The 24,576-nt window shown below is 40.1% G+C and overlaps 1 protein-coding gene across 3 annotated transcripts in view; it reads left to right on the forward strand.

The window, feature by feature from the left end:
• PXYLP1 (2-phosphoxylose phosphatase 1) overlaps positions 1-24,576 on the forward strand; it is a 93,050-nt gene that overhangs the window by 41,819 nt on the left and 26,655 nt on the right. For 2 of the 3 annotated variants that reach the window (XM_024199829.3, XM_024199830.3), the window contains exons 3-4: positions 19,167-19,328; positions 20,419-20,545. In XM_024199829.3, the coding sequence (XP_024055597.2) occupies positions 19,167-19,328; positions 20,419-20,545 (289 nt within the window). Of the gene's footprint in view, positions 1-12,033; positions 12,260-19,166; positions 19,329-20,418; positions 20,546-24,576 lie in introns of those variants that run through there. The other variant, XM_024199831.3, reaches the window with a different exon arrangement.

Below are 24,576 nucleotides of genomic sequence, written 5' to 3' on the forward strand. Positions count from 1 at the left end.
CGCTTCTTATTTACGTCACCAGAAAGTGAGAACAGGCATTTGCATGGCGCCTTTGTAGCCGGCATATTTATGTGCCAGATATGCTAAACATTCATGCTTCAGCCACCATTCCAGAGGACATGCTTCCATGCTGATGATCCTCATTAAAAAAATAATGTATGAATTAAATTTGTGACTGAACTACTTGGGAGAGAATTGTATGTCTCCTGCTCCGTTTTACCCGCATTTTGCCATATATTTCATGTTATAGCAGTCTCAGATGATGACCCAGCACATATTGTTCATTTTAAGAACACTTTCACTGCAGATTTGACAAAATGCAAAGAAGGTACCAATGTGAGATGTCTAAAGATAGCTACAGTACTCGACCCAAGGTTTAAGAATCTGAAGTGCCTTCCAAAATCTAAGAGGGACAATGTGTGGAGAATGCTATCAGAAGTCTTAAAAGAGCAACACTCCAATGCGGAAACTACAGAACCCAAACCACCAAAAAAGAAAATAAACTTCTGAAGGTGCCATCTGACTCAGATGATGAAAATGAACATGCGTCAATCCACACTGCTCTGGATTGTTCAAGCAGAACCTGTCATTAGCATGGATGCATGTCCTCTGGAATGGTGGTTGAAGTATGAAGGGACATCTGAATCTTTAGCACATCTGGCACGTAAATATCGTGCAACGCCGACTACAACAGTGCCATGCAAACACCTGTTCTCGCTTTCAGGTGACATTGTAAACAAGAAAAGGGCAGCATTATCTCCTGCATATGTAAACAAACTTGTTTGTCTGAGCGATTGGCTGAACAAGAAGTAGGACTGAGTGGACTTGTAGGCTCTAAAGTTTTTACATTGCTTTGTTTTTGAATGCAGGTTTTTTTGTACATAATTCTATGTTTGTAAGTACTTGTAATGGGAATTGAATTGTATTAGGTTAATTGAAAAATACTATTTATTTTGTTTTTTACAGTGCAAATATTTGTAATAAAAAATAAATATCAAGTGAGCACTGTACACTTTGTATTCTGTGTTGTAATTGAAATCAATATATTTGAAAATGTAGAAAACATCCAAAAATATTTAAATAAATGGTATTCTATTATTGTTTAACAATGCAATTAATTGCAATTCATTTTTTTAATCGTGATTAATTGTGATTAAGTTTTTTAATCGGTTGACAGCCCTAGATTTGTTTAATATAAGCTACTGTGAATGCACAAAATAACGTTTTTTTTAAATCATTGCAACTCTGGCTCTGTCAAATCAAATCTGATTTTTTTTTGACCAGCTCAATAAAGGGGGAATGTCCACAACCTAGTATCCCTGCCAAATTTTCACTTTCCACCAAATTTCCTTGGTGCTCAGGCTGTTTAAGAAAAAAGCTGACTTTATTCCTTTAACAGAAAAACTACATTTTTTTATTCCTGTGCTTAAAAATAGCTCAACCTTTTAAAAATTAGACTGGGGGGAGAGGGTGGTCTTTGTCTTTGGCTTAGCGCAAACCTACCAAATTTGAACCAGAAAATTAAAAATTTGAGAAAATTTAAGAAACCTCAAATGATACTTTATAATAATGGAAACATGTACATAAGCTTAATTATAGGCGTGTGTGTGTGCCACCTGTAGTAGTAATATTCCCAGATGATAAGCACATCTCATCTCTAAGGAACTGGGTAGCCAACATTATCAGGGCTCACAGAATATCAAAGAAAACTTGTCAGACTGTAATAATTAAAAGAGAAAGTATCACCCTGCATTCTTTGTGCCCCCTTTAGAAAAATGGTTAAAACTGATGGAGTGCAACACCAGTGACTTCAAAATATGGTTGACACCCTCCTATTTTGCACCTCTCTGCTGCAACTGTCCCTTTTGATATCTGACAAAGATAGTTGCCTCTTCTTTGCTTCTGAATGGACTCTCATGATGGCCAGCTGTGGCATGGCTGGGCTGTGTTTATTGTGCCTATTAATATTTGACTGCAGGGCCATCTTCAGCTGTTAGTTTCAAAGGCCTGGTTTGGGGTGAGGGTGGGGAATTGACCTAAGATATGCAATTTCAGCTACGAGAATAGTGTAGCTGAAGTCGACATATCTTTAGGTTGACTTACCTCGCGTCCTCACGGCGCAGGGTCGACTGCCGCTGCTCCCCCGTCGACTCCGCTTCTGCCTCTCGCCGCAGTGGAGTACAGGAGTTGATGGCAGAGCGATCGGGGATCGATTTATCACATCTACACTAGACGTGATAAATTGATCCCTGATAGATCGATCACTACCCACCGATCCGGCAGGTAGTGTACACGTACCCTAAGTTGTCACCTTAGCGGCTGTGTTTTAATGTCTGAATTTTAGTAGTTTTAAAATGATGTTGGGCTCCTCCCTCACCCACGCTGATGAGTAGGATGATGACCAATCAGCATCCAGAATTTTCACACTCTGTAGGACTCCTTACTCTTCTTTTCCAGTTAGATGTTTTGTGTGTCAGAGCAGGAAGGTGACTGCTGCCGCCATATCAATCTGCCTTTTGTCTCTTGGTCACAGAAGGTTAAAGAAAAAGAGTAGGCAACCCTCAAGTGTGCCTCCTATAGCTGCACTTTCACGTGAGGGACATAAGCGTGTGTTCTGTTTTGGAAACTCTGGCAATCGAAATGCTGCTTCTGCACAAGGGGAAAGAAGCCCCTGTGCAGGGCAGACACACTCTTCAAAGCAGCAAAGTCACTGGTTAAGGTTGTCCCTCAGGCTGGAAAAGACAAAATCAAAATCAGCCCACTCGCCTCTTCAGACTCCTTGGTCTTTATCCATAGTCTCTCAAGAATATCTTCCCAGTCGCAGGATATTGATCTCTCTTCCCTTTTTTTCAGAACAGCAGGGACTTTTGTCTGCAAATTGCCCCACACCTGTGGGGTTTGGGGACTGAGTTCTTGGTTCTGGGTGAACAGATTTTTAGCAGGGCAAGTTATACCCAGATTCTCTGGGGACTGGTCCTCATTTGGTCTGTCAATGCAAATGAAGAGGGAAACCACCATCTTCTGTCTCAACCAAGGCACAGAAAGTAATTTAACCAGTAAATGGGAATTTAATTTGCCTATTGTCATTTTGAAAAGCAAACTTTCCTATGCTTCCAAGGCTACAAATACAGCAATAAAGAGGCCAAGGGAATTTTAAAAAATGTTTGTAAGTGTCTAATATTATCCAGTCTGATCTTGAAATAGACTCTCCAAAGGTCAGTGAACAAAATGAAAACTCAGTTTGTGGATTTTAGTGATTGCTGCTGGGGGGCCTAATGTGAATATTTAAAAGTTCAGAAAATAATATTCCCTTTGAAATGCCTGCTGCTATACTGATCATTACCATCAGACAGTCATGGATTTATTTCTCTTTGGTAGGAAAGGAGGTTTGCACTCGATAGCATTAAGAGAACTACTCAAGTAGGCTTTTGATGATGTTTTTGTTCTCTTGTCAAAATACATTTGTGCTGAAGGTTTGCTGCAGAAATCTATGGTTAAGGTGAACTGCAGTATAAAGTGCTGCCGCAGCAAGTATTTGTTCAGTTCTGTTGAAAAGCATTGACCTGACAAGAATGCTTATTCAGTGATATCTACTTCTTGGTCACTGTGCTTTTAAATATTGTGCTTAAATATTTGCAGTATGAACTTTTTGGCCCTCAGATCTACTTTCCAGTTTATAAGTTACTAGCATACAGATAAATGAGGAATAGTAGTAGATGCTATAATCTGCGCGCACACACACACACACTCCCAAATTCACTCTGTGTAACAGGGTAGGGTGCTGGAACATTCTCTGTGAGGCATAGGAGAAGGAATCTCTTCTTCCTTCCCCCCAGTTCTGACCGCTGAGCTGCTGTGTGGCTGGTACTGTGACCTCGAGGCTGCAGTTTGCCCCATCCATAGGCACCAACTTTTCCTGGCGCCGGTGGGTGCTCGACTCCCCCCCTCCCACCCGCGGCCCCACCCTGACTCCACCCCTGCCCTGCCTCCTCCCATCCCTGCCCCGCCCCCATTCCAACCCCTTCCCCAAAGTCCCCGTCCCAACTCCTCCCCCGCCCTGCCCCTATTGGACTCCTTCCCCAAATCCCTGCCCCGGCCCCGCCTCTTCCCTGAGCGCCCCGCATTCTCCCTCCTCCCCCCTCCCTCCCAGTGCTTGGCAGGGCGGAGGTGAGCTGGGGTGGGGCGGGGAGCTGCCGCTGGGTGCAGAGCATCCACCAATTTTTCCCCATGGGTGCTCCAGCCACGAAGCACCCACGGAGTCAGCGCCTATGGCCCCATCTAGCTCTTGTGTCTATGGTCAGGACAAAGGACTGGGTTGGTGGATCTGCATAACAGTGGATCATCCACTGGCCTGTTTCCAGACTTTCCCCCATGTGTATGGGAGCAAAAAGAGGATTGAATTGTTGGTATCCAGCACAACCCCTGCACATGGTAAGTTTATGTGACTCTATGCAGTTCAAAGGTGGGGCTGGGAAGCGGGAAGATTTGACCCATAGTTCTAAACTAACTTATTTTAATGATATGGTTGGGCCCTACAATACATTTTTAATTGAAAGTTTGCAAATATATATAAAAGACACTAAATGTAGCTTGATGAATTGTCTTACACTGTTTTACACTATTTTCTTAAACTTGTCCAGAAATGAAGATTTCTTATTTTAAATCAACTTTATGAAACACGTTTTATAAATGGGTTGGTTTTTTTCCGCTAATCCAGAATTAAAGTAGTAATTTTATGTCAACTATCTACCCCCCCTTTTAAGCGCAATCATGGTAGTCTATGAATTGCAAACACAATAAAAGCTGTAGAGTACCAGGATTCAAAAGTGGGACTACTGACAGGTCGGTAGTGGATTTTTATTTATTTATTTTAAACTATTGTGTAATCTCAGGAGTAAAGATTAGTGTATGGTAACAGAGTTCCTAAACATACATTTCCATTTATTCTATATACTTAAGTACTTAGCGATTGGTTAAAAAAAAAAAAAGTACAAAGGACACTAGAAAATGTAGAAAATAATGTGTACAATTTGATAAGCTAATAATATCTGTATATAGTTAACCAGTTTACCAGTTGGTTAAAAAAACAACAAAAAATGACATTTTATGTATAAAGGGCTTTAGGTACAGAATTGGTAATTTACATAGCTCATTATTTCTACCTAATCTTTTTGTTAAAAGGAAAAAATATCCAGTAAATTTTGTATTATGATATAGTGCTCTTTATATCTGCTTTTATGGCACAAGCAAATACAGATAGGTGGATGATTTTTCTGTGCTTAGTATTAAATGCTTATTCTGAGTCTCCTGTTTTCTGGCAGTATATATAAGTCTGTAAGAGCAGAGGAATGGGTGACAGTCCCCTAGAAGTTGGAGGAGTTTTTAAGGTCTGTGTACTTGGCCTTGAAAATAGTTCTGCTACTAGATCAGGGGTCGGCAACCTTTCAGATGTGGTGTGCCGAGTCTTCATTTATTCACTCTAATTTAAGGTTTTGTGTGCCAGTAATACATTTTAACGTTTTTAGAAGGTCTCTTTCTGTAAGTCTATAATATATAACTAAACTATTGTTGTATGTAAAGTAAATGAGGGTTTTAAAATGTTTAAGAAGCTTCATTTAAAATTAAATTAAAATGCAGAGTCCCCCGGACTAGTGGTCAGGACCTGGGCAGTGTGAGTGCCACTGAAAATCAGCTCACAAGCTGCCTTTGGCACGCGTGCCATAGGTTGCCTACCCCTGTACTAGACTAAACTAGCACTTGTTTTGGAGAAGAGCTGTACTCCGACCAATCCTCCTATGGTTTGCCAGAGAGCTTTGCTCTGATTAAAGAGTAGGAGATTTGTCAGAGTGGAGCTCCTTCCCTTATTCCCCCAGTTAAATCCCTTTATCCATGCTATTGCTCCTCCTCTTCCACTGCCCCATATGACCCCCCCTTCCCCACATTCCCCTTGTTTTTTTCGGTATGTCGCAGAGCCAAGACAGCAGCACTGTGGGAAGCCCTTGATGCACTGAGCCATCGTACAGGTGCATCAGGCAACAGTATCCATTGCTGAGGTATCTGTGCTTTAGGGGCTCCCAACAGCACTGCTGCTGAATGGGAAGAAAAGCCAAGGGGGAGTGCGTGAGTGACTGGGAGGGGTAGGAGGAGGGTGTATGGTACCAGGATGGGTGAAGCAGGGTTTTAGAGTGCGGTGGAGAATGGGGAATGATGGCAGGCATTGTGGACAGCCAAGGTGTGGGGAGGGAGCATAAGAATGGCCCTACTGGGTCAGACCAAAAATCCATCTAGCCTAGTATCCTGTCTTCTGACAGTGGCCAATGCCAGGTGCCCCAGAAGGAATGAACAAAACAGGTAATCATCAAGTGATCCATTCCCTGTCGCCCATTCCCTGCTTCTGGCAAACAGAGGCTAGGGACACCATCCCTGCCCATCCTGGCTAATAGCCATTTATGGACCTTTCCTCCGTTAATTTATCTAGTTCTTTTTAGAACCCTGTTATAGTTTTGGCCTTCACAACATCCTCTGACAAGGAGTTCCACAGGTTGACTGTGCATTGTGTGAAAAAATACTTTTTTGTTTGTTTTAAACCTGCGGCCTATTAATTTCATTTGGTGACCCCTAATTCTTGTGTTTTGAGAAGGAGTAAATAACATTTCCTTATTTACTTTCTCCACACCAGTCATGATTTTATAGACCTCAATAATATCCCCCTTCCATAGTCATCTCTTTTCCAAGCTGAAAAGTCCCAGTTCCATACCCCTAGTCATTTCTGTTGCCCTTTTCTGAACCTTTTCCAATTCCAATATATCTTTTTTGAGATGGGGTGATCACATCTGCATGCAGTATTCAAGATGTGGGCTTACCATGGATTTATATAGAGGCAATATGATATTTTCTATCTTAGTATCTACTTCTTTCTTAATGATTCCCAACATTCTGTTGGCTTTTTTGACTGCTGCTGCACATTGAGTGGATGTTTTCAGAGAACAATCCACAACGAAGTCAAGATCTCTCTTTTGAGTGGTAACAGCTAATTTAGACCCCATCATTTTATATATCTTGTTTGGATTATGTTTTCCAATGTGCATTACTTTGCATTTATCAACATTGAATTTCATCTGCCATTTTGTTGCCCAATCACCCAGTTTTGTGAGATCCCTTTATAGCTCTTCCCAGTCTCCTTTGGACTTAACTATCTTGCGTAGTTTTGTATCATCTACAGATTTTGCCACCTCACTCTTTACCTCGTTTTCCAGGTCATTTATGAATATGTTGAATAGTACTGGTCCCAGTACAGACCCTTTGTGGACACCACTATTTAACTCTCTCCATTCTGAAAACTGACCATTTATTCCTACCCTTTGTTTCCTATCTTTTAACAGTTATCAATCCATGAGAGGACCTTCCCTCTTATCCCATGACAGCATACTTTGCTTAAAAGCCTTTGGTGAGGGACCTTGTCAAAGGCTTTCAGAAAATCTAAGTACACTATATCCACTGGACCCCCCTGCTCTACATGCTTGTTGATCGCCTCAAAGAATTCTAGTAGATTGGTGAGGCATGATTTTCCTTTACTAAAACCATGTTGGCTCTTGTCCAATAAATTATGTTCATCTATGTGTCTGACAATTCTGTTCTTTACTATAGTTTCAACCAGTTTGCCTGGTACTTAAATCAGGCTTATTGGCCTGTAATTGTCGGGATCACCTCTGATGTCACATTAGCTATCCTCCAGTCATTTGGTACAGAAGCTTATTTAAATGTTAGGTTACAAACCACAGTTAGTAGTTCTGCAATTTCACATTTGAGTTCCTTCAGAACTCTTAAGTGAATACCATCTGGTCCTGGTGACTCATTGCTGTTTAATTTATCAATTTGTTGCAAAACCTGCTCTGACACCTCAATCTGTGACAGTTCCTCAGACTTGTCATCTAAAAAGAATGGCTCAGGTTTGGGAATCTTCCTCACATCCTCAGCCGTGAAGACCGAAGCAAAGAATTTATTTAGTTTCGCCACAATGGCCTTATCGTCCTTGAGTGCTCCGATAGCATCTCTATCGTTGTTTAGCAGGCTTCCTTCTTCTGATGTTCTTAACAATTTTTTTGCTATTACTTTTTGAGTTTTTGGCTAGTTGTTCTTAAAATTCTTTTTTGGCCTTCATAATTATATTTTTACACATCACTTGCCAGAGTTTATGCTCCTTTCTATTTTCCTCACTGGGATTTAACTTCCACTTTTTAAAGGATGCCTTTTTGCCTCTCATTGCTTCTTTTACTTTGTTTAGTGGTGGCACTTTTTTGATTCTCTTACTATGGCTTTTTAATTTGGGGTATACATTTAAGTTGAGCCTCTATTATGGTGACTTTAAAAAGTTTCCATGCAGCTTGCAGGGATTTCACTTTTGGCACTGTACTTTTTAATTTCTGTTTAACTAACCTCCTCATTTTTTTGTAGTTCCCCTTTCTGAAATTAAATGCTAACATGTTGGGCTGCTGTAGTGTTTTCCCTGCCACAAGGATGTTAAATTTAATTATATTATGGTCACTATTTCCAAGCGGTCCAGCTATAGTCACCTCTTGGACCAGATTCTGTGCTCTACTTAGGACTAAATCAAGGATTGCCTCTTGTGGGTTCCAGAACTAGTTGCTCCAAGAAGCAGTCATTTAAGGTGTCAAGAAACTTTATCTCTGCATCCTGTCCTGAGGTGACATATAGCCAGTCAATATGGGGATAGTTGAAATCCCCCATTATTATTGAGTTTTTTATTTTTATAGCCTCTCTAATCTCCCTGAGCATTTTAGAGTCACTATCACCATCCTGGTCAGGTGGTCGGTAATATATCCCTACTGCTATATTCTTATTATTCAAGCATGGAATTACTATCCATTGAGATTCTGTGGTATAGTTTGCTTCATGTAAGATTTTTACTTCATTTGATTCTATGCTTTCTTTCATATATAGTGCTACTCTCCCGCCAGAACGATCTGTTCTGTCCTTCCAATATATTTTGTACCAGGGTATTACTGTGTCCCATTGATTATCCTCATTCACCAAGTTTCTGTGATGCCTATTATATCAATATCCTCATTTTATATGAGGCACTCCAGCTAACCCATCTTTTTATTTAGACTTCTAATATTTGTATATAAGCAGTTTAAGAACTTGTCACTTTTTATCTGTCTGCCATTACATGATGTAATTGAATGGGACTCTTTTTTCATTTGGCTGTTTCTCATCTGATCCTACCCGTATTTTGTCATCGTCCATCCTCTCCTCCTTACTAAGATATAGGGGAGGATCTATTAATGGAGATTCTCTAAGGGATGTCTCTGTCCGAACCATGTGCTTCTCCACACCTGTTGGCTTTCCCCAGCCCTTAGTTTAAAAACCTCTCTTCTTGATTTTAAGTGCCAGCAATCTGATTCCATTTTGGTTTAGGTGGAGCCCATCCTTCCTGTATAGGCTCCCCCTTTTCGAAAAGTTTGCCCAGGTCCTGATCAATCTAAACCCCTCCTCCCTACACCATTGCCTCATCCACGCACTGAGACCCTGCAGTTCTGCTTGTTTAACTGGCCCTGCATGTGGAACTGGAAGCATTTCAGAGAATGCTACCATGGAGGTCCTGGACTTCAATCTCTTGCCTAGCAGCCTAAATTTGGCCTCCAGGACCTCTCTCCTATCCTTCCCTGTGTCATTGGTATCTACATGTAGTATGACTGCCGGCTCCTCCCCAGCACTACGCATAAGTCTATCTAGATGTCTCAGGAGTTCCACAATCTTTGCACCAGGCAGGCAAGAAACCATGCAGTTCTCCCGGTCATCGCCCTCCCAGCTATGTATGTTTCTAATGATTGAATCCCACATAATTATTACCTGTCTCTTCCAAATAACTGGAGTTCCCTCCCACTGGAGAGGTATCCTCTGTGTGAGAGGATACCATGACGTCATCTGGAAGGAGGGTCCCAACTATAGGATCGTTTCCCTCAGCTCCTATTGGATGTTCTCTTTCCCTGAGACTGTCATCCTCCTCAACAGCACATAGGCTGTCAGACCAGGGGTGGGACCGTTCTACTGTGTCCCGGAAAGTCTCATACGTGTATCTCTCTGTCTTCCTTAGCTCCTCCAGTTCAGCCACTCTGGTCTCCAAAGCCCGTACACAGTCTCTGACCAGGAGCTGCTTGCACCGAATCCACACATATGCTACCTGCCCATAGGGCAGGTAATCATACATACTGCATTGAGTGCAATAAACTGGATAGCCCCCACTCTGCTGCTGGACTTCTGTCTGCATTCTCCTTTTACTTCTGCCGCTCGTTCCTTTGTTGTTGCTGTTTTGTTTTTATCAGGGGAAGGGTTTGGCCTTAAGTTTAAAGAACATTAAGTGTATCTAACCCCCACTCTCCCACTAAACTCCCTCGCAAAACTCCCCTGTTCGCCATTCCTATTTGCTAGCTCATTTGGTCGTTTATGAGCGGGCTTTTTAAAATCCTGGTCTTCCTGAGTAGCCCCGCCCCCTGGCTAAGGGTTGATGGGTGCTAAAGGGTTTAGGGATCAAAGCCTTGTTAAGAAGCGCTCCGTTTTGCCTAGCAGGCCGCTAGGCTCAGCACATGGTCCCCCAAACCATAGGCGCCGAGTTTGTAATCTGCCGGGGGTGGTCCCAGGGGTCTGCCCAGGCTCGACCCCCACTCCACTCATTCCTCCAATGCCCCACCCCTTCCCCACCCAGTTCCACACCCTCCCCCCCCCCGGAGCATGCTGCACCCTCGCTCCTTCCCCCTCCTTCCAGCGCCTCCTGACGCCGTGAAACAGCTGATCTGAGGTAGGCGCTAGGAGGGATGGGGAGGCGCTAATCAGCGGGGCCCGCTGGCAGGCAGGAGGTGCTGGGGGGAGGAGAAGGTTCTGGTAGGGGGGCTGGAGCACCATTTTTTTCCCTGTAGGTGCTCCAGCCCCGGAGCAGGCAAGCAGTAAGCACATCACAAACACACACTACAGACAACAAACTTACCCCAAGGGTCACGTAATCGCTCCTGCTTCACCTGAGCACGAGGAAGAATTTGGGATTTAGCTGTGGATGGCCTGGAGGGAGACGTGTCTCCAAGAATAGCTCTGCACTGACAAGTCTCCTCTTCCAATATCAGACATTGCCCAAAGTCCAGTCTCTTTTCCCCTACCTGCATTAGTTGACTAGCTCTTAAATGTCTTTTTTTAAACACCCTTCTACTCATAATGGCTGTGAATATGACATCTACTGAGTGAGAGTTGTTTGTCCAGCAGTGGCCAAACCAACTTCTCTCTAACATGTTAGCAGCTAAATGGAACAAATAATTGTACAGCTGTACATGCACTTAAGGTGAGAGTGCTCAGCTGCAGCAAGACATTCTTATATTACAAAATTGCAAAATGTATGTACAGCTATCAGAAAGATTCAGATTGGACAGGTGGATTCTATTCTGTCACACACCAGCATATTTGAATGTCACTGGTGTTCAAATATGCATTTGTATAAAAAGCAAAGCTCTAGAAGTGGCCCTGCGCAGTGGATTCAGGATGGCAGGAATCATAAACTGGTATGGCAGGGTCCTGAGTTGAGTGCACTTTTGATGCTACCTAACTTTTAAATTGACAGCATTATAGGTTATTTTATACTAGCAGCTCTCCAATTCAAACCTTATCTGTCTTTTCCAGACTGCTTTTAATGCTGTATATCTGCCAGAAGATTCTTCCTTCCTCATTCCATGTTTCATTGTTTCAACACCCCTCTACCTTTTCTTATTGTTCTTTCCTCACCAGTCCTCTGCTTTACTCTTCCATTTTCTTCCCATTTTAAACAAAATAAAACAAAAAACCCTGTGGCTATCATGAGGATTTCAGAAACGTGTCTGGTCTGCAATGTACCATGTGACCCTCGGAATGACCTATTAATACCAAAAAATCTTTACCTTGGAGGGAGGGATAAGTAACTTTTTTGTAGTTCCTGACATACTTGTTTGCTTTTATAGGCTAGTGTAAGATTCCCGGATAGTCTTTTTGCGTTTTTGCTGTGTGGCTTAGTTCCATGTCAATGCTTTAAATAGTTTGCTGACATGGAACTGAAAGAACCTTCTGTCTTTATAAATGTAGAAAATTTTTACATCACTCTGTGGCAAGAAAAAAAAATGCAAGTGGCCATTTTAGCCTTGCTCCACACTTTCTTCTCAGACCCATTGCAGGAAAAAAAAAGTTTGGGACATGGCTTTGTTGTCTACCTTTATGCTTCTAGGTAAATGTTGATTAATTTTTTCTGAAACTGTCTTTCTTCTGTATAAATTGCTGCAGCACCATTATGTATGTTTTTAATATTCAAAACCATACCGGAAGAAATGGAAAGAATTTATAATTCAGTGGTTTGATAGTTTAATGTTATACAGCATATGCTTTGTTCTGTGTGGACTGAAGTTTGTAATAATTTCGTTTTCTGCAGTGTGTTGTTTTTTGTTCCTGTCAATCTCAACTGTATTCTTTTTATATACTCAAAATCTGTATAGAATTGCCTCCCTACAGTTATTCATCTAAGTATAATATTTGATTTTTTTAAATTATACTTTCTTTCCAAGGGGACTAGTTCTCATGTAGTCATGGATACAATTATTTTAAAGTGCCTGTTGTAATGAGTGCATCCATTGCTTAGAAACTATATGTCTAGTATTTATGTTCTGTGAACTCACTTTCTGGAGTTCATAAATTGTTCTGCAAAAACAAAAGAACAAATTAATCGGACCCTTTTTAGATTTAATGGGTCACATTTAAAATACAGTGAAGATAAAGCTATTCAAAGGAATCTTAGTGTTTAAAAAGGAGCTATTTTTTATTCATACACAAGATTTTCTCTGTTTGCTTAGCCCAAACTGTTTACATATTTTAAAATGGTTCCTCAGCTTCTGTAAAAGATCAACTTTTTTGTAATACACTCTTTTATATAAAAAGTCTATTTTTTGTTTAAATATCTCTAATGTGCAATTCAGATGTTTACATTGCTAATAAATTGAAAAATACGAAAACCTTGGGACAGATAGCTGGTACAAATTATTTTAGCTCCATTGTCTTCAACGGAGTTACCCTGACTTACATTAACTGAGAGTTTAGACCCTTTTCTCCCATTAAAATTTTTGTTAATACAAAACACATTAGAATTCAGACATAAAGATTCCTAGACCATTGATTATGGTGGTGTTTTTCTTCTACCATGTGGCCAGCCTCCTGCAATTCTCTTGGAGTTAACTGTGCAGATTGCCCATTTTTGGCACCTTTTTTATTTTTGACTGATATTTACCTACGTGTTCCTTTCTTTCATGTTTCAGACATTTTTTGGCTTGTCAGGACAACAGTCAGGGCTTCCTTGCTGTTGTATTTGGATGTTAATGTAAAATTCGTATATTGTATCTTGTTTCTATTAGTCCTGACTTTTTAAAATATCCTTTAAAATAATTTTATACTACTGCTCCTCTAGTTTTAAACATTTTTTACAAGTTGTGAACTTTCTAAGCTATTTAAATTTCATCTCTGTTGTCAAGGTGTTTTTATAATAATGATATACATAGATCGTCTTTATAGCATAGTTTCAGTGTAGGTGAGGTTTCCAAAAACCTCCAAGAGTATACTTTAAATCTGCCTTTTATCAATTGTACTGACTTCTGGAAATGCTCAGATAGCAAATTAATTAGATATGTTGAAATTTTCATCTTACACTTTTGGGTCCCTCTCCTGACAAGAGAAATGCTTAAGTCCTGGCAGGATAAGGGCCTTATTCTAAAATACTGTTAATTGGGGCTCTAAATTTGAAAATGTGAGCACTGACAGATAACTGACTGTACCACAGAGATACATTTAGCTCAGTTTCGTTTGATCCTGTACACCATGCATTATATTGATAGCACTAGAGGCTGAATTCACATAGTGTAAAAATAATTATAATATGTCATAGCCATTTATTGTAAGTAAAATACATTGTACAATAGAGATTTAATCTTATATGAGTTTACAGCAGAAAAATCAGCAAGAGATGGGACAACATTAGGTGGCCAACTCCGTGAGTTACTTGCGGTAGCGATTCCTGTGACCCCATATTGCCATGGGCTTACTGGTCAATAACTCTGCTCGGGCAGAGACAGGGTTGGCACTGAGGAGTAGGAGTTTCAGTAAGGAGTACTGACAGTGAAAACTGCTGCTCTTCTAAGAGCTTTTAATAGCTTCTGCTTGTGGAGCAGAGATGAGGTGGCACAGTTGGAGAAATGAAATTTGTGTGCCAAGTATTGGGGAGTGGGGGAGGAGCAAGGCAGTGGGAGGAGGAGGGGGATGCATGCAAAGAAGGATTAGACAGCTAGGGAATAGACGAGTACAAGCAATGAAATCAAAAGGAAAAAAGACACAATAATAAAGACATTAGGATGAAAGGATGACAGAGAAAAGGCAGAAGGGGAGGGAAAAAAGAGAAGTTGAAAACAATTGAGAGAAATTCTGAGATTGCACAGGGCAAAGTGGGAGTGGATATTAATCATTTAGAGAGGGAGGGGGAGAATTGAAACTTTAAAAAAAGCCACAAACAAGTATTTAAATTACAGTATTTTTTATTGTTCACTTCTGACATTGGGTAAGTAGAAATAACCTTATTGTATACAGCCACTAGGAGTATAGAAATTGCTATACCAGATCAAACCCACATATGAATAGAACAGAACATAATATCCCAACTGAGGGCTTATATAATAGACTGATATAATGGAACTATAATATTTTCAGTGTTGTTTTCGTATCCCATTCCTTACACGTTCAGGAAAAAAGTCTGCTTTTTTGATCACTGCTACACATTGAACAGAAATTTAAATTAAAGTGTGTCCACATTAGTGTCCAGGGGTGATGCCTGAGTCTTTTTAACCTGAGTGCTTACAGTTAATTTAGACACCTCAATTTGTATGAGTTGTTCAGATCATTCCTTCCAATGTGCATTATTATCTTGTATTTGTCAAAACTGAATTCCATTTGCGGTCGGGCTGCTCATTTGGCTGATTTTGCTGGGTCCCTCCAAAGTTCTTAACAGTTTTCTCTATCTTGACTAATCTAAATAATTTTGTGTCATCTGGAAATTTTGCCACTCAGCTGTTCACCCATTTCCATATAATTGATAAATGTATTAAGCAATACTAGTCCTTGTACAGAAACTTTGGACAGCCCATTGTCAACTGGTCTGTAAGTAAAACATTTGCTACCATCCAATCATGCAGAGTTGCAGCTGGTTTTCAGAGAATGCATATTAGTTTTTGCAGTTTAGCCACTTGATTTTTAAATTCCCTCAGAACTCTTGGGTGTATACCATGTGATCCTGGTGACTTGTTGCTCTTTAATTGATCAGTTGTTCCAGTACTAATTCTTTTGATACTTCAGTCTTTGGTAGTACCTCATCTTTGTTAACTGGATAGCGTAGGCCTGTGGCAGGTAATTCCCCCATATCCTCTGTGGTAAGGACTGATGTAAAGAAATAATTTTGTTTCTCTGCAATGACTTTATTTTCCTCTTTATTGCTCTCTTTTGTCCCTGATTCTGGCTTCCTGTTTCTAGTTTACTTAAATATTTTTTTTCTGCTTTAAGGGGTTACACATCATCTTTGTTATCTTATACTTAATAGTTTCAAAGCTAAGTCTAATGATTTTGACTTTTTTTTTTTTTTTTCTTTGCTATAGTGTCACTGTGTTAGTTGTTGGTATGATTTCCCCCCACCTACCCACCAATGGATGTTGAACTTAATTATATTGTGTTCCCTATTAGTTACACCAACCCTGTACGTTACTTAGGGCTAAACTGATAAAAGTGTCTCCTGTTGTGTGCTCTGGAACTACCTGTTCCAAAAAGCAACTAACTGCTTATAGCATTTGAAAGTTGTCTGTCTAAACCTTGTCTCCTTGGGACATTGGGTCAATTTACATGGGGATAATTGAAGTCCTCCATTAACTGTTTTATTAGGCATAGGAACTACTTTGATCTCCTTCAACAATGTGCATTTACAGAGGCTGGTAGTATAATCTTACTAGTATAATTAAGTGTATTCTTCTGATTTGAGATTTATAGCCATACAAATCCTATTGTAAGTTCCTTTCCACTCAGTCAGCAGTCCAAGAGACGTTGTCTAGACTAATGATAACTTATTAATATCTTTAAAAATATTTTAATGCAATATTTTAAAAGTCTCAGTGTGCAATAATCTTAATATGGGAGGACCTGAAAAAATGGACGTAGTGAGTAGGGAAATTCTGGAGGTGGCAATTGAGCCTTGAGAGTAGAATACCAACAGTTCCCCCTTCCTACCCCAGAAAGTCCAAAGGTTCCATATTCGTAGATTACGCCAACCCTAATTCTGTGGGTTTTCTTCCTTATAAATAAGTTTAAAAACACGAGTAGGTGAAATTTAGGGCCAGTCATCATAGATGTTGCCATGTCAGTAGCTGGAGCAGGAGGAGCACAGAATCTGAAAGACTTGAACTTTGGCTTTGGTGGATGAAGAGAAACCAATTTTAAACCTTCTTAATGTGTGTAGACTATAGTACCGTAATTATTTAAATCTATGTGTATATTCTGTTAATTACTTTGACTTGGACTCTTAAACGTTTTCTGTATTGGTTGCATTTTAGTACACCTTTTAAATACTTGGTATTGTTTCTCCCCACTTCTGCACCCAACACACCAGCCAACCCACAGAACAAATGTGCCTCTAAAATCAGTGCCCTTCACAGTTATGATGTGATTTGAGGAATTACCACAGACAGAAAATCAATAAACCTTTAGTTTTGAAATTAGTCTCCCCTCTTTGCAGTTGAAGACTAATGGGAACAATATGAACTACTTTCCCCATCATTTTCAATAAGAAAATCTTTCCCTCTTTGAAAGGAATATGTTGGCAGGGGCAAAGCCTTGAGAGTTCATTATTATGGCTGCAGTCTTTGAGGGCTTACTACATAAAATAGTCTTCAAACCTAGGCAATCTGAAGAGACTTTGTCAACTCAACTTTGTCCAAAATTTGGATTTTGTAGAAACAAGCTTTTGCAGATCCAAAGACCTATGAGAAATATTTCCATTTCTTTTTTGTTTCACAATACAAGTTTGAGTTGACTTGTGTCTCTTTCAGTTTAGTGTGATACTGCCAAGGGCATTTTCACAACGACATTAATATTCACTTTTATTGACTTTTTGTTTTTGTTTTAGTTGGGTAAATCCATAATAGTTAAACTAAGTAATTTTTTCTGTATATTTCTAAAATCCATATTTCTTACATTCTTGTGAAAGGGACACTGAGATGTTGTGGGCACCATGCATGATTTAATGTAATTTTAGCTTTTTCTCATATATTTTAATGGCTTTTTCCAATTTAAAAAGACTGTGCTATCATCCAGCATGACTGAATTCTAATTTTAGACTTCATTTGTGTACAGCATTTCAGTTTCAAGTTCAATGATTATAAAGTGAATAAAAATTATTAGATATATTTTGACATCCTTATGAATATTTTATTGCACAAATAAACAAAAAGTCTGGATGGGGGGAAGGGGGTCATATCTGAAAATTGTAAAATCAAAGTTTACTAAAAACGTGTTACTTGAGTTTATCTATGAATTTTCGATAGGAGCCCTCCCGGGGCTGCAGAGGGACACTGACTAGCACGAGACTGGCTGCAGAGACAGCTTTCAAAGGGAAATGTCTAGGAATATGTGAGCCCACTGCAGCCAGCTTCACATGTAAAACACTGCAGCTTTAGCCTGCCAGTTGGACAGCAGTCACTGGTCCTCCGGCGAAAGTGCGTCCATGCAGATAGCTGATTGGCAAGAAGTGATCCTGCATGACAAGTAGTGGTTAGGCCATGCTTGATCCCTGGGCTGAGAAATACTCTGTGATATAAAAAATTACTTCAGCTGAATTTTTCTTATTACCTAACCATTCTGGACTAATGTGATTTTCCTGTGTTGTTTTTGCCATTCTCACTGTTTACTAGATCATAAATTAGGTAGATAAAACAATCAAAACTAAAATGTACTACTTTCTCCATACATTGTACTTTCCAAGGCCCCAGTCATCACTGCATACCTTAAATTGATGACCATTTGTACTGAAAATTTTCAGTGGGTTAAATTGTCCTATGTGTAAAACAAGATTGGCTGCCACTCACAAATAGATGACATGTTGGAAGTGAATAAGGGTACTTTAGACCTGCTCACTGGGTGTTCTTTCTGTACTACTGGCAGTCAAGACTTCTGATGTTTCCAAGGAGATGATGAAATATAAAGCCAACAATCTGTTGTCGTCTCCCTGTCTGAAGTAGTCTCCAGGCAGGCAACCAAAGCAACATTTCTGACTAAGATACTCTGTAGAGTCAAGTTTCTGACGTAAATGCTTGTGATATTTACTGTCAAGAGGGCCTAACAGAGTTAAAACTATCCTGAGCTATTAAACCTGACTTCAGAATAAGAAGAGTTGGGGAAATTCAGTCATTCCCATCCCCATAAAGAACAGACCAAAATCTGTTTTTCCCCTTTATACGGTGAAGTTCCTTTTCTAAATATTAGATTTCCTAAACTGTTTTCTCAGGTGCTTTTTGTCAAGAAAAGTCCCAATAGTCCCATGGCTACAAGTGCCTTTACCAAGATGTGTGTCTCTTTTCTTTAGCAACTCCTGCCCGACCTCTCAGGGTCTATGCTGAAGAGTCAGGATATCAGCAATCATGGGAGATAATGACTCATGTCTCATCCACTGACTGTTGATATAGGTTTTTAAATTCCTAGTCCTGCTGCTGCTCTTATCATCCCATGGAAAAATCCAACACAAGAAGCAGTTTCAAGGAAAAGAGTGCAAATGACAAAAAACAGTGACTCTTATGTCCAGATAGATTTCAGTGTCTTACTCTAAGGACTGCCTACACAAGAGAGCTCTTTAGAGGCTTCCTGATTTCATTATGTAACAGCATCAAAAATTGACAGAATGAACACAGAACCCAGTGGTCTAGTGTGACTGATTTTCATGGAAGTCCATTTCCTGGTAAAACAACCAATTTTTACGACTGAGTATTTTGCACATTATTAAAATAATAATATGGATGTAATGACCAGTATTAATTTACTACAAATGTTACTAATTTTATGTCTTTTAGTGCACTTAATCCCAGTCAACCCAGTCAAGGAAGATGGGCTGAACCCTAAGAGCCGAAAGAGAATAATGCCTGATCCTCTGACTGAACCCCCTGCAATTGATCCTATTTATGAAGCTCGTGTTTACTGTAATGTTCCTAGCATAACTGAACGCAGCATGGAAGGTAGGCTGTCAGACATGGTGTAGGCAATTGACAGGGTTTATTTCATTATTAGGTCCTACATGTTGGCACTGGAAATGGTAATTTTAAGTGTGCATTGTAAATGCTTTAGAACTTGGAGCTAGCCACAACAATCTTGACTGGCTGCTGAAATATATTCAGTTGCCAAAAATGCTCAATTCCTTCTTCCCCTCATTGTGTATTTTGATTTTGGAGTTAGTTGTTAAAGGAGATCTACAAAGGTTCTTCTGACAGTTAAATTGTGTGTAAGATCCACAAAGAGACGGGGGGACAGGGAAAGAAAATATAGATTGTAGCTGTTGTTTAAAAATATTTAGCATTTTGTTGGAAACCGTGTAATCACATCCTAGTGGTGTGAAATTTGAATGTTAATGCTGAAGTCTCAAAGTGGGACACAAGCAATTGGAGTGCTTCCCCAGAAATGACAGGTTAGGTTGGTGGGAACCATGGAAAGAGATAATGATGGGAGGGGAAAGCAGCCTCTATCTTTAGTTGAGGAAGACACTTTTTGGACTGCTCACCCCATAGTATGGCACAAAGCATCTTAAATCACTATACCTTTGTATCGTCCACTAATGTCAGTTAAGTGCTTATATCAGTCAGTCCCCTTAGAAAGTAAACCTAAGGTAAAGATAAAAAAACAATACTTTGATCCAAAGTAGTCCACATTTGGTGATTTTCTAGGCATGCTGGAAAAGTCATCTGCTGAATTGGGTTTTTGGAGAGGGCTGTGGGTATGCTTCCCAGAATGATTAAAGAAGGGGAGGAAAGGAGCTTTATGGTAGCAGAGTTTCTTTTTGAATAATTATTCTAACATTTCTGGGGTTCTATTGTAGTATTCTGTGTTGGGCGCCTAGAGCCTTTATAGATGTCTTATTATTATTTAAATTGAAATAAATACTTCAGGACAAAGGACTGTCTCTCCTCCATATTCTCTAAGCACTGAATACAGTGTTGAAAAACAACAAATAATTAACAATAATGCATGCTTTTTTACTTGGAATAGTAGAATTGGAAAACATATGGAGAGGATTAAGATTGATGTTTAATTTTACTTCTTCCTTCCACATAGGTCATGCACCCCATTATTTTAAGCTTGTGTCTGTACACGTGTTGATTCGCCATGGGGATAGATATCCACTTTATGCCATTCCCAAAACAAAAAGACCAGAGATCGACTGTACATTGGTGTCTAGAAGGTAAACGTCCTGGATTTTACCATTTCTCTCTCCATGTTGACATTTACTGTAACATTTCCAAATGTGTGAGAGCTAAGGCATGGTGCATGAACAAAATTAAAGAGAGAGAAATTACTTTTGTTGTTGTTATGCATCCAGTGTGTAAAACAGCTATCTGGGAATGGTTGATTGTCTCTTCACTCAGCCATGAACAGTTGTCCAAGTTTTATTATTAGTCATGTAGCAGTCTGTTGTTTTGCAGTCTCTTTTGCATGTCTACTGCTTGGATAAAGTTAGAGGGTCATTGAATTATCAAAAAATCCACTGTGTTAGCTACACTCAAAATAGTTTGTTTGTCATTGAAAAGATGGCTTCTATCATAGCAGGCCCTGTGCATTAAGATGCTATTTAATCTCTTCATTTGGTCCTTAAAAATGTAAAAATCAAATGATATATTAGTGCACAGATGCATATGAATATTTTTCACACAGATTATATTAATGAAGCATTTTGGTTGGGATTAATTGGACAAAATTGTAGAAATTCCAAGTTATGGTTCTTACAACTGTAATCCAGCTCACTCATCCATGTTTAGGTTTTGTATTAACATATATTAATATTAAGATAAATGCCTTAGTTTTAATGGCCAATTTGTTGTCATTTTGTGTGAGATTCATAGTTTCAATTTCTTGAATTTGGAGCAATTTTAAATTTTAACCCTAATATATTAAAAGACAATTCAGATGATTTTTCAAAGTGACAGAATCATAGACTTCTTTAAAAAAATCTACTTTAAAAATTAAGATATTTAGCAAAAGTAATAAAATGTAATAAGATTTCATTAAGGAGGCCATTTCCTGGGTCCAGACGGGAAATTGAACTGAAGATGGTGGTAACTCCTCAATTGATTTAATTGGTAAAACAATTGACTTTGACTGCTGTTTGTAGGTAAAGTTCAACGTGTATTTAATCATTCTTGAGGGGGGTGGATAAGTGGAGCTTAGTTTTACAGTATCTTGGGTTCTTGTAGGCAGATGTGATTAGCACTTGAGGAGAGATACTACCCCTGAGTACTAGGGCAGCGATAATGTCCTCGTTCACAACTACAGGTTGAATTGGTAGTTGAAAGTGCTGTTGGTATGTAAACTGGGCCTTGGCTACACTTGCCGCGGCAACGCTGTGAAGCGCGAGTGTAGTCGCGTTGCCAGCGCTGCGAGAGCTCTCTCGCAGCACTGCAAGTACTCCACCTCTCCGAGGGGCATAGCTTGCAGCGCTGCGAGCGAGCGTGCAGCGCTGCAGGCGCTGTTTCCTCTGGCGCTTTACGGGGCTGCCCTCGCGGCGCTGGGGGGGGGGGGGGGGGCGTTTTCACACCCCTGAGCGCAGCAAGTTGCAGCGCTGTACAGCGCCAGTGTAGCCAAGGCCTGAATGTGTCATTCCTATTCTGCAGTAATTTTACTTTGTTCATTGTACTTCTTGGTAGAGAAGCTTCCTTGGTTAGTTTTATTGCTGGAATAAATAAAGTTCTGCTGGTTTGCAGCGCTCAGCATACTTTCTGCTGTGAGCGTTGAATATGTTTTGCCCCCATTCACATAAGTATTTGAACAGAATTCAGCATGGTTGAGGATGGCATGGGTCATGGGGGCCATTTGTGACCCATCTGGAGTCAAACAGCTGCCCACTTAGTGCTGGTGCCTACAGTCTCAGACTGAACTTACACCCAATTGCTGGTAAGTCTCTAGGCCTTTAGTCTGATTGATATATCTCATTGTAAACATCTTGTTTGTGACCCAGCTCCCTGACTGTCTTCTCTGAGTGGCCTCACACAAAGCATTTTCACATGTTCTCTCCTCCTCCTAAGTCAACTAGGATTTTCCAGGATTTTCCTACAAGCTGGCTCCTCTCTCTGCTGGGAGCAAGTCTGACTGCTGTGAACTCCCATTAGGTCCCTTTCATCCCTATCCCTCTTCTTAGCTTACAGCAGCCTCAAAGCCTTGTGTGCTGTCCTGCTTCTTTTTTGAGGTAACCATTACCCCAGCAAACTCCAGAGCACCATTTCCTTGCCACTTCCTCACTCTGATAGCTTGGTTTAAGCAAAGATAATTTTCATAGCCTTTCACTTTGACCATGTTACCGCTTTACATCCCCCTGCTGGCTCCTCCTTCAGTTGCACCATACAAAAGCTACTTGTCTTCACTTTCAAGGCCCTTTACAATTTACCTCCATCCTACTTCTCATTTACCATTCACAGTTGAGATGTCACTGCCCACCTCCAGTCGGCCCACTATGCCAGCCTCCATCATGCACTGCTTAAATTTTCAAACAATCACCTATCTATTTCTCCCATTCTGCCTCTCAGTTTTGGGAGGAGCTCCCTGTAAACATTCACGAAAGTACTTAATTATCCTCCTTAAAGCGTTCTCCTTTTCCGTGATGCCTACAAAAAACTTGGCAGTGGTTAGAGACCACTGCCTGTCATGCTGACTAGTATTGTTTCCTTGTACTCCCCATCTGTCTGTATCCATCTGGGGGTCTCTTAACTTATACACTTCTACCTCGATATAACACTGTCCTCGAGAGCCAAAAAATCTTACTGCGTTATAGGTGAAACCGCGTTATATCCAACTTGGTTTGATCCGCCAGAGTGCGCAGCCCCACCCCCCCGGAGTGCTGCTTTACCGCTTTATATCCAAATTCTTGTTATATTGGGTCGCATTATATCAGGGTAGAGGTGTACTGTAAATTTGGGGTAGGGACTGTCTTTTTATTTTGTGTCTGTACAGCGCCTAACACAGTGGGGTCTTGGTGTATGATTAAGGCTATGAGGCATTACAGTAATACAGATAATAAATCTTATGATTAGCATGTTATGTTTAAATAAAAATATCCTATTCTGATACCAGTTCAGAGCAGCACATATTCTTAGGGATTATCTATCTTCATCTGCAAATCCTGGGCTACATCTGCTTATAAAGAACCAAAACCAATTTAATTGAATATCTACACTAGATACAGTGCCTCTTTCAAATTTTAAAAACCTCTTGTCCCTTATCTAAATGAAGCATTAGAGATTGACTGCTTTTTCCACATCAATAGGAAAGAATTTCCATCTCAGTTAATCAAATCTCCTTTCCTGCATGATAACAGTAAATTGCAATCTCTGTTCAGTGAGTTCAGATCCAGCCTCTGCTATAGAAATTTTGAAACTTCTAAAAATATTTATATTCCACATGTATAAGTTACCTTTGATTTTCATTTCTTAACATTTATCCTTAGTGTCGAAGAGATAAATAATACTTTTTCTTCAGTTTAGTTTCTTTTTGCATTGAATATCTTTTTTGGGTGGGGTGAGTGGGGGGAGATTGCACATCTGTCATTTTAATTTGAGCTCTTTGAGGTAAACAGATACAATGTCACTATTCAAAAATTACTATTTACCAACAGTTACCCCACAGTGCTATTTGAGATGCCAGGGTCAAAGCCAAAGTAAAAAAGAAAAATATAGTATGTCAGTTACCTCTGTGTAATAAATATTTTAATGACAACCACTTAATTTGAATGCTTGGTGCTTTTATTTCACATTATACGGCTGCCTACAGCCTAGCACTTCCACTGGTTGCAGGCCCAATTCCGGTTGCAGACATTCTCTGAGCGTTGCCGCTACTTTTGGCAGCAAGATTTGTTCTTTTTTACTTTAGGTAGTGCTCAGTGATATGAGAGGTGCAGTATGGAAGAATCAAAAGTGGACATTAGAAACATACAGTATAAAAAGACTTCACCCAAGTTTGTTTGTTTTTTATTTATACTGTACTTGAGTCATTGGTGGTGATTGAGTTCCCAAAAGACACAATTTTCCCCAGTGAACATTCTGAGGTTACGTCTACACTCAAAACCCGCAGGAGCAAGTCTCAGAGCCTGGGTCTACAGACTTGGGCGCACGCTACGGTGCTAATAACAGCTGTGTAGATGTTCTGGCTCAGTCTCTGAAACCCACCCTTTCCCAGGGCTTCAGAGCCCGAGTCTGAATATCCACACAGCTGTTCTTAACACTGTAG

Source organism: Terrapene carolina, unplaced genomic scaffold (genome assembly GCF_002925995.2).
Source record: "Terrapene carolina triunguis isolate 2854851 unplaced genomic scaffold, T_m_triunguis-2.0 Scaffold88, whole genome shotgun sequence".
In the NCBI taxonomy this organism is placed as follows: domain Eukaryota; kingdom Metazoa; phylum Chordata; order Testudines; family Emydidae; genus Terrapene; species Terrapene triunguis.